We start from the raw sequence: 12135 nt of genomic DNA on the forward strand, positions 1-12135 counted from the left end.
CCAAAGGGTCCTATATAGAACCCGTCACATTGTTTATTAGTGGGCATGGAAGCGGAACGCCTTGCAATCCATGATTGATTTACTCTGGGTCCCAAAGATTCTGGCTGAGAGTTAGTCTGGCTTCTAGACTTTCCTGGGAGGTAAAAGGAATGAAGGACCCCTAGGTCTAGGAGCAATAGATGGGAGGAACGAGCCCCCCCTCCCCCATAGGTAATCTTTACTCTGCTCTTTGGGCATGACTGTGAATGTGTTTCTATACAACTATTTAGTGAGTACATTGCCCATGCACGTAATAAACATACATGCTGTATGCACCAAAGTTCAAAAACAAAGTGAACCAAACAAAGAAAGCAAGAGACATGTCTTACTAAAAGAATAGACTTTATTAAGCATTGTAAGTCTTTCTAACTGGAAACCAAGCTCCTCCATGAAGCATTCCTAAACATTCTGCATCATAAATTCACCTTCTCAGTAATGACAGACATTCCCAGAGTTTAGCCGCTCTAACTTACATTGATAAACTATGGAGATGCTGGGGGCAGGGATTACAGGACGGGAAGATTTTGGGAGGTGGGAGATAGTTACACATTACCCATCCACTAAACAGGTGACTAGCATAAGGGGCATTTATTAACAGGGGAGAAAATATAATCCAGAAGCCATGTTTTTTTTTTTCATTGTAATTAACACAGACAGTATCCATTAAACATGAATTACTAACAAAGATTCATCGCAGTGAAATATTAACCTAGCTAAAATAAAAACTTAAATAAAGAAACCTGAAAGAGAAAGCGGAAGTTTATATTAATTGGGTTCAACAGGGAGCGGGCTTACAAAATATATACTTACACTTTGAAAGTCAGCAATATTTCCTTTCAAAGGTTTTGTTTCTTCTTGAAAATTAATTAGCAATTAGTTACCACTAAACCAGGAATAAAAGAAGCATAATATCACAAGTACATGTGCAGCAGATACAGATGGGTCAGGTTTACACCCAAAGGATTCAGGTGTAAGGAATTTTTTTTCATTTTTTTGGGTTTTTTAATTGTCATTTCTTACATTTAAATCTTAAGAAAATGTTCAGTTAGTTTATATGTATTTTTAGAACATCTATAAAGAAAAAAAAACACATTGATTCAGCAGTATGTGTTAGAATTATCTCCAAGGATGTGTAACATCCTTAAATTAAAACAAAAAAAAAAAATACATATGACAAAAAGTTAATAAAGGAGAAGAATGGCTTTTAATGGCTGCCCTTTCACGAGACATTGGAAAAGTTAAATGATCAGGCGTTGGATGTCAGATCGCATTAAAAGAAAACTTTACCGGAAATGGGCAGCATTACGCTCTACAGTCTTCCCCGCACACAACACAATAGAAGCCTTTGGATGATCAGGCACTAAAACTATTGTGATGATCTAAGTTAAACGTGTACTTGTCACTCACAGTGTGGTAAAGGGATAGGCTTTAAGAACCACTAAAAACAGCAGATCTAATATGTATTGTCATAGAAGGCAGGGAAGGCCCGAGAATACTGGGAGTGGTCTTTGATACTGTAAATCAAAGTACTGCACTGCTGTGTAACCTCAGGTAAAAGTGTCACAAATATGCCTTGTTATGCCGTGTCAAACTGTGCACAATGCAAGGAGCATATCAATATACGACTTCTGATCCCAAAACATCCTACCTTCCAATGGGTTCAGGTCACGAGCCATACCAGTTTGGCTTTATATAGATTACAGGGGTTCTTGGGAACCTACCAGTCCATTTCAGCTATATGTATCCTATAGAACAGAGTTACATCAAAGATAATTGTCCGACCACCCACCTTCCCTGTTAACGTCAAAGTAAAACCCAGCTGGTAGTTCAACATTGCAAACAGAAGGAAAGGGTTACTATTAACCAATGCTATGCTATGTGTGATTAATTGGTTTAAACCAGCATTTCATGCTAAAATTGTCTTTCTGACATCAAACAAGGCTTTTTTTGATAAAAACAGATTTTTAGAAAAACCTTTTTGTGTTTTTGTTTCTTAAAGATGTGCCAAGCTGATCTGCATGACCCGGATGCAGACAAATCATAGGATACAACCCCTCCCCCCCAAAACAAAAACGACAGCGTGTTTAATGTCAGAAAGGTAGCATGGAAAGTGCTTTAAACAATTATGTGGAATAAATGAGATTAGCAATTCCTTTAAATCAACATCAAAGAGTATGGTTAGTGAAATCATTTAAACATGCCTTGGTGAGTAAGAAAAGTTCTACTTTTTATCACCTCTCACCAGCTAAATAGTGTACACACCACCCAAAAAATACATATAAAAAGGTGTACTCTGTAATACAACCCAAAAAAAGACTAAATCCATACTGCAATTAATAGTGGATAATTACGTGGATGTTCATGTGTGATTAAAATGAGTTTCAGTTGTGAAATGCAGTAAAAAGAAGAAAAGAAAAAAAAACAAAAATGTATTAAATTGCAACTGCTTACAAAATAAAAAAATATATTAAAAATATCACAAGTTGACACCTTAGGTGGGAACTGGCTGTTTTCCCCCTGTGAATTATCAGGACAGGTTCCCCCCTTATGAACAAAACTGTTTGCCCTCTGTTAGCCAGGATGGCTGCGGTAAAAATAGGCATGTTTAGAGGCCACCGTTAATAGGAATTCTCCCAGAGGAAGAACTCCAAGTCCATCCGGTGGCCAAAGTCGAGACAGAGGGGAGTTTTCGTCACAATTCCTGGGTTAAATGTTCCCAGGGCATTTTTTGATGATGATGCCTAAAGAAAAAATCCAAGCAGCAGGACATCAATGGATGCCATCATCTGAAGAGAAGGGCTTGGTATGGCCCCCACCATTACCTATCTGGTATAAAATGGGAACGCAGATGCCCAAGTCTGTTCCACTGCTGGAATTATATCTGAGGTTTGATAAGACCGTTGTAACGTTACCTCATTTCTTTTGTATAAGCTTTGGAAAAAGAAAAAAAACAAACAAACAAAAAAAAAAACAATAACCAGTAAATGCAATGTAAATGGCTATTATCAGAGCCAAAACACTGCAACAACATCAAACCAGCTCTGCGCTGGGAAAATCGTCTCAGCTTTGCTGAGGACACATTGAGATTACTTCTACTCAGCACAGGAGGGAGGGAACAAAACACTATCTGTAAAACAGAAAAAAAAAAAGTTTAGCCTTTCTTGCTGCAAGCAGTAATTGGTAGCAATATATGTATTCTAACCATTTGTTTCCACTCCGACAAACCATCTATTTTTTTTTGGCAGATGTGGCATGCTCCCAACTAGGGTTTATGTAGAAGAATTCTTGCAACAGAGGGACACAAACCTGATTGCTGAGCTCAAAATTGAGGATGCTTAGTTTCTACAAAATAATATGCGATAATCTCTACATAGCCGCTCAGAGAATAATTTTAGCATGTGCACCAGTTAAGACTGGCACTGGGAAACATTGTCAACTTTCATCAACTGGAAAGCAGAACGCAAAAAAAATGAAATGACAAACTGATTTTTTTCAGTTACCTCCAAAACACTTCTGCAAAAGCAACAAATGGAATGGAGACCTCTCATAACTACTTTAGAATAATGGAATAGCAATACGCTGTTACAGATACACAATTCTCTTCACAGGCACTGCCCATGGTTGATGATCCTACCAAAGGATACTTTTCCATTAAATGAAAAACTAATTTGCCAAGTGCTTGTTTACATGATATCTTTGTGCATAAGCAGGTGAACAGCTACATAGTCAAGAAAAGTTTAAGAGGGAACAGAAAAAAGCTTCTAAGCACACTAGGACAAAGGGCTATGATGACCAGTGTCTGAAGATATAAACCAGCCTGTCCTAAGATTTACAGGCAGTATAATGAATGCCATCTCCATAAACATAAAATGGTAAGCAACCCGTGGGCCACAAAACAAACCAAAGCGCAACCTTCACTCTTTGCTGCTTAAGCAGAGGGACAAAGTGGCCTGAGCCCACTAAAATGCACCCTTAGGGCTAGATTTACTGAGCTGCGGGTTTGAAAAAGTGGGGATGTTGCCTATAGCAACCAATCAGATTCTAGCTATCATTTTGTAGAAGGTACTAAATAAATGAAAGCTAGAATCTGATTGGTTGCTATAGGCAACATCCCCACTTTTTCAAACCAGCAGCTTAGTAAATCTAGCCCTTAATGTTGAAAACTATGGTGGGGCAGTTTTTTGTTATCCTCCTTAAACACCCTAATCCCATCTATTAAAGTGTACCTGTCACATGCATGGAATGGATGCTGCCACCTGCGAGCTTAACCAATATTCTTGAAAACGCAGTCTATAATTTCATTAGGAACTCGTGCCATCACTGACGTTTGATGAACAAGTTATCATTACTAGTTCTTACCGAATGGAGAGGCTGAATCTTGGTTAAGCCCACACAATGTCTGCCTCCACTGTATACAAGTGATGTGCACACTTTAACAAAATTGCTTAAATGGCAAAGCAAGGTGGAAGCCAATATTCAGATACAGACTCAGGGTCACAGGTTACCTACCCTTCTGGTCAACTGCAACACTCAACCTCTAGAACCAGCAGAACAGTGTGCAGATTAACAGGGTGTACAACCACAGTCCTAAATGTAAATATAAACCATTAATGTTTGAGATTGCCACACTTGCTATATTTATAAGGTAAGTTGAGACAAACCTAACCTCTAAACCCCATATCACATTAAAATCCCGAAAGAGGAACTGTTAGAACACATTAAATTGTGTTAATGGTAAAATATATTGTATACTTTAGAATCCTTTTATAGAGTTCCCAATTTGATCTTTGCACACAAGTCAAGCAGTATCTACTACCAATAATTAGAATCAAAGGCCCAAACATTGATAACTTTGGGATGCAAAGGGCTTTTGCATTGTACTTAGTAACTGTGTTTATTTCCTATGGTTACTAAAGTGGGAAGAACAAAAAATAAAAATGGGTCATTTCACTAAAGTAAGAGAGACGAGTGTAGAGCAACACACTGCAAGCCCCTCAAACAGATAAAAGGCCGATGGGTGTTGGGGTATTTTTTCGGCAATAACAAAAAACAAAAAAAACAAAAAAAAAAAAACAGATAAACATAAGTTTTCTCATTTTCGATAGTTTCGGAGAGGTGGGCGTCGAGCGAGGTTTCCAAATGGAGCGCTGGACATGAGAGCTAAGTCTGCCCTCTCCTGTTCTAGCGAGTTACACGTCCGGAGTACAGTTCAGAATCACCACAAACCTCCCCCCAGCAGCGGCAGCGTTCTCGAAGGAATACTGGTTCTGCTCAGGATGCAAATGTGGCTTTTACCTAAATATAGATTTATAGGTTACATAAATAGATCTCTCTCTGCCTCTCTCTGTACATAAAGTCTGTGCACAAACGTATGCATATTCACAATATACACAGTGAGCCTTGTTAGACAAGTTCTAGATACGTACTCAGCATGTATCTGTGGTGTGTACCAGCAGATAACATATTATGCACATACAATCATTCACATTACACCTTCATCAAAACTGAGGTTTAACCTCCTTGGCGTCAAGCAATGTGTGGTGCGCTTCTCTTCTGAGATAGGTAATCTCAATTTGCTACCAGCAGGGGGCATTACAGAGTGAGTCTCAACTGATCACCCTGGCAGCTCTAAGTTCTAGATCACCCCCTTCCCCCCCCACCTCCTTTCAACATTGCCTTTCAGTAGAAGCACACATTACAAATGGGTAAAGTGTCTTCCATACGACACGTTAAGTGATCATCTGTCAGATGTAGGAAAAGCTGCCCTGCCGATTTTACAGGAGCTTACAAAGGCAAACATAGTCATGTACTGCAATGCGATGGACTGCTCTGTGGGAGGAGCGGTGACAGAGAGCACCATATCAGCAGCATTACATGGTTAAAGCTGCTGAGATTGTATGGAGGAGATGGGAAGCAGATTCCTCAGCTTTAACTGTATCAAAATGAAATGACCCAGCACGACACAGGCTTGACCTTATCCGAAGGCAGGAAAAATCTGCCCGTGACAGTCTCTTTCCTGAAATTCCTCTTTGTACAAAGGCCATATTTATATATATTTATATATATATATAGATATATGTACATATAAAAAATAATATTAATAAAATTCCGTCAAAAAGTCCCACATTATCTACAGGTTGTGGTAATCTGGCAGGAGGATTCCAGGAGGAGGAGAGCATGGGGGAGGCACAGAATACAGTGATGACCTCCCGTATTCCTCATATCCTAATAATATGTATTACTGGGAGTCCGTATTATACCCCCCTCTTCACTAGGGGACAGAGCATAGCCCTGCTTTATTGGATATCAATAATATCTAGGATCAAGGTGAGAAGTTATCCTGTGGCCATCCTACCTCAATCATGGTCTCAAAGTGAATCTAAGTCACAGCTTAATCATCCCGTGGCCATGAACAGCTAGCAGCCTTATAATACATATAAAACCATAAGGCAATCATTTTCTCTGTATTACGTGATTTTTAAAAGAGAAAAGACTGAAGAATAGTAGCTTATATCAAATATTGAACAACGCTCAACTAACATTAGGTAGGAACAAAAGGTTCATTAGTATTGGAAAAAAAATTAAACGGAAGTGCCACAGGAATAACTGAACAACCACAGCACCATAAAAGGTTTTAGTTAAATATAGGTGTAGAGGGATAATTTTTTTTTGGGAAGGGGGGCCTGTACCGCCCTACTACACTCTCCTCCTCCAATGCTTGTACTGTATATCTCCCTGCACTGTTCACTCCTCCTTTTGGAGGGCTGTTGGACCCAGCTTGTCGTCACGGCAATTGTCCCCGTCTTCACTGCTTATTCCTGTTAAGTGAGTGGCGTTGCCATTGCTGCAAGGGTCAGTGCACTCTCTGGATACGGCACACGTTACACTTTGAGGGCTGGTTTCTTCCTCTGTAACTGTATTTCCACTGGTCCCATTCACGTGGGAGGGGCTGCGGCTGTCTGTCGAACCCTAGAGCAATCGACAAGAATGTAAACTGAGTGTGCTGTAAAAAAAATGACCAAATTGGTGTCTTTATCTGACATAACGTTAAGATTGTCTTCCGCTAAATAATGCTTAAATCTTTCCATTACTTCATATTCTGTCCACTCAAATAGTCTTACAGGTAGAACATAACTGTTGCTTACAAATTAGCAATATTGTAATTGTGAATCCACTGTAACATTCTGGAAGAACTAGAGTATGGGTAAATGCACACCGTGGTTACACAAGCGACTGTATCATGAACAAAGCTCTGACACCTGTCAAAATAAAGATAATTGATCTGAATAGTGCACATGGAACCTAGATACATTTAATTATTGGAAAAGTGTCTAAAGACAGTTTTAGGATGACAACAGGAATTCTAGTTCAACAGTTGACTGGTCTTGGGAGATCCTTCAGGCTGAGAAAAGACAGGTTTATCCATGATTATTTTTCAATAGTCCTATATTGTGAAGGTGTGAAAAACTTATTATATACCTGTTTGTTCACTTTTTTGTTTGGTTTTGTCACTTTATTAACTGCAGGATCTCTTCCACGCCTAAAAAAAAAAGAAAAAAGAAAAAAAAAAAGAAATTACTTCTGGTAGCGACACCTATGAAAGCGAACATCATAGTTTATAATCTAGTTATAATTATTAATACAGTTTTGTTCATTACTCATGGCAATTGGAAATCAACTAGCTACAAAAAAAATCTTATATTTAAAACAGCAATATAATGCATTATAGTGTTTATGTTGACTACAAAATAGTATATCAAAACAGATAAAGACCCAGAACGCTTACCCCTTTCCTGGGCCCCCCACTGAGACCACTTGCATGCCAAAAGCTCCCCGGCCGCGGGATGGTTTACTGCCTGCCCACTGACCTACGACCATGCCAGCGATTTCCAGCTTGCCCCCTTGTGGAGGTATGGGATGAACTCCTTAATTAGAGGAAAATAAAGAACAGGTAAGTGGAGGAGAAAGACGAAATACCTTGTCCTGTTAGCGGATAAAACACACACCTGAAAATCCTCTGTTTCTTCCAGGAGGAGGAGGGGGCATGGAACCCATGGCTCTGGGGTACAGTGGGACAGGGTAAAATGGTGGCATCATAGGGGGCATGAAAGGTGGAGGAGGCAGAAGTGGTGGAGGAGGTTGGCGATTTAGATTGATCCCCTCCAGGATGCTCTGTCTCATCTTCTCCACTTTGGCTGCCTGTTCTCCCTGGAGTAAAAATAACAATCAATAAACCACCAACAGCATGTAAAACTGGATAAAAAAAAGGAAACTATAAAACAGTATACTATTGTGTATTTTAATTTCATAAAATAAAAATATATATTACATGATTAGGTGTAAATGAGCACATTACCAGGGTGTTTTATTCCCTGGTCATTGAAATTATTATCATCATGATTCTTCATTTCTATAATGCTAACATATTATATATACAGCACTGTACAATCACTGTGTTTATTCCTTTACACCCTGTGCTAATGGGACTTGCAATCTAAGTTTTCTCCCTCCAAAAAATTCTAATATCGAGGCACTCACTAAAGCATACATACATAGCAACCTTACAGGGGATAAATAGTGAATATAGAGAGAGGGGTTGGAGACACTATTAGAAATGTGATTTAACGACTCGGGGGTAAATGTATCAAGCTGAGAGTTTTCCAGGGGGTTTGAAAAACCAATCAGATTCTAGCTATCATTTATTTAATACATTCTACAAAATGATAACTAGAATCTGATTGGTTGCTATAGGCAACATCTCCACTTTTCAAACCCGCCGGAAAACTCTCAGCTTGATACATTTACCCTTCGGAGTTTATTAGGAATCAGACTATATCGGATTATAGTGAAACATGGGTATTTGAGAAAATTACTAAAGATATGTTCTCCATTGTCAGGAGGAATTGAATTTTCATATATTGTGATCCCAAAACGCTTTAGGATGATTTCCACTATCAATAGAATACACAATTATATATTTTGCTATCAAAGGATTGTACGATCAGAATGTCTATAAACCATTCAGTTTGATATATTATATAAAATTATAATTAATTATATAAAATGTTATGTAATTGTGAGTAAGAATTAATAGAAATCTGATGCCTACAAATATCTAGTGTAATAACATTCTGAGTATGAAGGGACTTTCTATTTGAAACTATATTAGGATTACTGAATATGCAATGTATCTTAAAATAACATGATACATTGTAATTATCATCAGGAACATAGAAGGAAGAGATAAACAGTGGACATGTATATATATTTCCAGGATATCCCAGATATTGCTCACAGATTAAGGTGCCATTTGATTTCCATCATGGAGGCCTGATTTCATCAGAGTCATCCCTCCAGCAGAGAGGATGAGGTCCAAGACGAGGGTGGACTTTACTTATCAGGTACAAGGGGTAAATCATTTTTAAAAGCATTTTATATAAATTTAAGTAGAATTCTTTAGTACTGGAAATGGTCCTTTAATTACAAGTTTCATTTCTACTTTTGTAACTTAACCAGGATCTCCCTTACATAAACACACACACTTCCGATCTTATAATGCAGAATGCTCAGATGTTGCAACATTTGTCCACAAAAAGGTGTAGCAACAGAGGGGTAGCTGGAAGATATACTGACCATACTGCTATAGTGTATCAACTATATTAAACTATGTAAGTGAGGAACAACAACAGAATTTATTTATTTATTGCTTTTTTTTGTTTCTTTTATTCATAGAGAACCCAAACCATTTGGTAAGGCTCTGGGATGCAGAGAGCAGACTGACAATATTTATAAAAAAAAATAACAACAAAAAACACTCAAAAAATAAGTGGTCGCTCATCATCTTCCTGGTGCGCTCTTTAAATCCTCCACTGTAATCTGACCCAACCAACCCACTTTCTCCAAGTCTCTCCCCATCCTTCTTTACTACCTTCCCTTCACATCTTCCCCTATTTCTGACCTTTGAGAAATTAGGCAATATCATCTATTAGCTACTTTGTTAAACTTGTTCTCGATTTGCCGGGGTCTTGTCAAATTTATGCATTTCAATTTCTTGAATGTGCACCATGCTTTCTGTTATGCAGCTATCTATGTATACAACTCAATGCTCTCAATAGCCTTTAAAAAACAAAACTCTTGAATACACACCCTGCTTTTATATATTTGTGTATATATTTTTTATTTGTGCATATATACACATATATACGTACATTACCTGCACTAGTTTAAATCATCATCATCATCAGTTATTTATATAGCGCCACTAATTCCGCAGCGCTGTACAGAGAACTCACTCACATCAGTCCCTGCCCCATTGGAGCTTACAGTCTAAATTCCCTAACATACACATACACACACAGACAGAGACTAGGGTAAATTTTGATAGCAGCCAATTAACCTACCAGTATGTTTTTGGAGTGTGGGAGGAAACCGGAGCACCCGGAGGAAACCCACGCAAACACAGGGAGAACATACAAACTCCACACAGATTAGGCCATGGTCGGGAATCGAACTCATGACCCCAGTGCTGTGAGGCAGAAGTGCTAACCATTAGGCCACTGTGCTGCCCCGTCATTTCTGCCCCGAACCATTATGCGCTAGAGTCAGTTGAATTGCTGCTAATGTGGGCACCATTGTTTACCCTATTTATAAGGCCATATTATGCAGACAATGCTGACATAATCAACACGTTAATAGTGGTATTAGTATAATATATGGGGGGCATGTTGGGGGAAATTATCTCTAGATAGGGGATTTTGCTAACTTTACCTTTGTTGACAATGCTGCCAATTAAATGCTAATCAAGTAATAGTGCTAATAGTGCTAAAGGACCCAGAAATCCGGTCAAGAGATTCAGGCTTTACACGAGACATGTCAGGGCAAACCACAAGTATATTATTAAAACATCCCCAAGCACAAAACAACTGAAATTTTTCTACAGCCCAACAGCAAGCAACGCCCAATTGCAACCTAAACTAAACCTGCCACCATGAATAAAGACACTCAATCAGTCAACAGTGCATTCAAAACTACTAAAATACTGAGGGACTGTGATCCAAAGAGACAGATCCAGAAAGTATGGCTTTAATAATGACTTAACTTTTGAATTAACCTTACTGGTTGGATTCATTTACATAAACTGAAATATAGGTATATATGCTTATTAATAAACTCTTATTGGAGTTTAAAGATATTAAGATACTACTTACAAACAATATTATATGGTGAAGCGAACGGTGTAAGTTCAAACACAGCAGCCACAAGAAACTGCTTTTTGCAGTTCTACAAATAACAGGGAAGCTCAATAAAACTGTGCAAAACGGAAGCAGCGAGTATTTTTATAAACAACCTCCTGGTCAGCATGTTGCACATCAGGGATGACCCAGTGTACTTAGATTTGATAAATGTCAATGTTAAGCCAGTATGCTTCATCCCTTTTTTACACAGTACAATTTCCTGAGCACGATTTTTAGTTTGATGTCCCTTCAGTACTCAGTCAGAACAATGTTATATCTTTAAATACTCTGGCTAGGATGACATCTCCATCACCCCACATACTTAAGTTGCAAAAACAAGGTGCATTTTCCTACTAGGAACTATGTTCAGTCCTTACCTGGCCGTCACACAGTTCTATTAAAGGGACTTTCTCCCGGCCTCCTCGGATCAGCTTACTCTGGAACAGCTTCCCGTCAAAGTAAATCCAAGGACAACAATGCTCCCAAGGGACAGGCTGGCCACAGGCATCATTGGCAAATAGTGCAGTATCCACCCCATTCATGAAGAGTGCAGCAAGTTGCACCCCGCGGGCATCCAGCTTTTCAATCTGGTTAATAGTATCAGTGTATTAATATAGGTCAAGTTCTTAAAGCCACAGAAACGTGATATACAGACAGGATTACATTTTCTATAGGCCATGGTATGTTGTAGTGAAATTAAATCTACAGTTTGAAGCCCAGATTGCAATCTGCCTCTTACCTTGAGCTCCTGCAGCTGGTCTGGCTCATATAGCTGTGCAGATACAGCTTGTGCCAAGAATGCATCCAGCTCATGTCTAAGTAATATCCTTCCTCCAGGCCACTGCATCATGTACCTGCAAAT

The 12135-nt window shown here is 38.7% G+C and overlaps 1 protein-coding gene across 1 annotated transcript in view; it reads right to left on the minus strand.

Moving 5' to 3' along the window:
• Positions 1-364: 364 nt before the first annotated feature.
• FAM120C (family with sequence similarity 120 member C) overlaps positions 365-12135 on the minus strand; it is a 39534-nt gene continuing 27763 nt past the window's right edge. The window contains exons 11-16 of the mRNA XM_075184919.1: positions 12013-12127; positions 11651-11860; positions 8046-8247; positions 7826-7964; positions 7519-7579; positions 365-7008 (exon numbers count right to left, since the gene is read on the minus strand). Of these exons, the coding sequence (XP_075041020.1) occupies positions 6784-7008; positions 7519-7579; positions 7826-7964; positions 8046-8247; positions 11651-11860; positions 12013-12127 (952 nt within the window). The 3' untranslated portion in view covers positions 365-6783. The remainder of the gene's footprint in view (positions 7009-7518; positions 7580-7825; positions 7965-8045; positions 8248-11650; positions 11861-12012; positions 12128-12135) is intronic.

Source organism: Mixophyes fleayi, chromosome 9 (assembly GCF_038048845.1).
Source record: "Mixophyes fleayi isolate aMixFle1 chromosome 9, aMixFle1.hap1, whole genome shotgun sequence".
NCBI lineage: Eukaryota > Metazoa > Chordata > Amphibia > Anura > Limnodynastidae > Mixophyes > Mixophyes fleayi.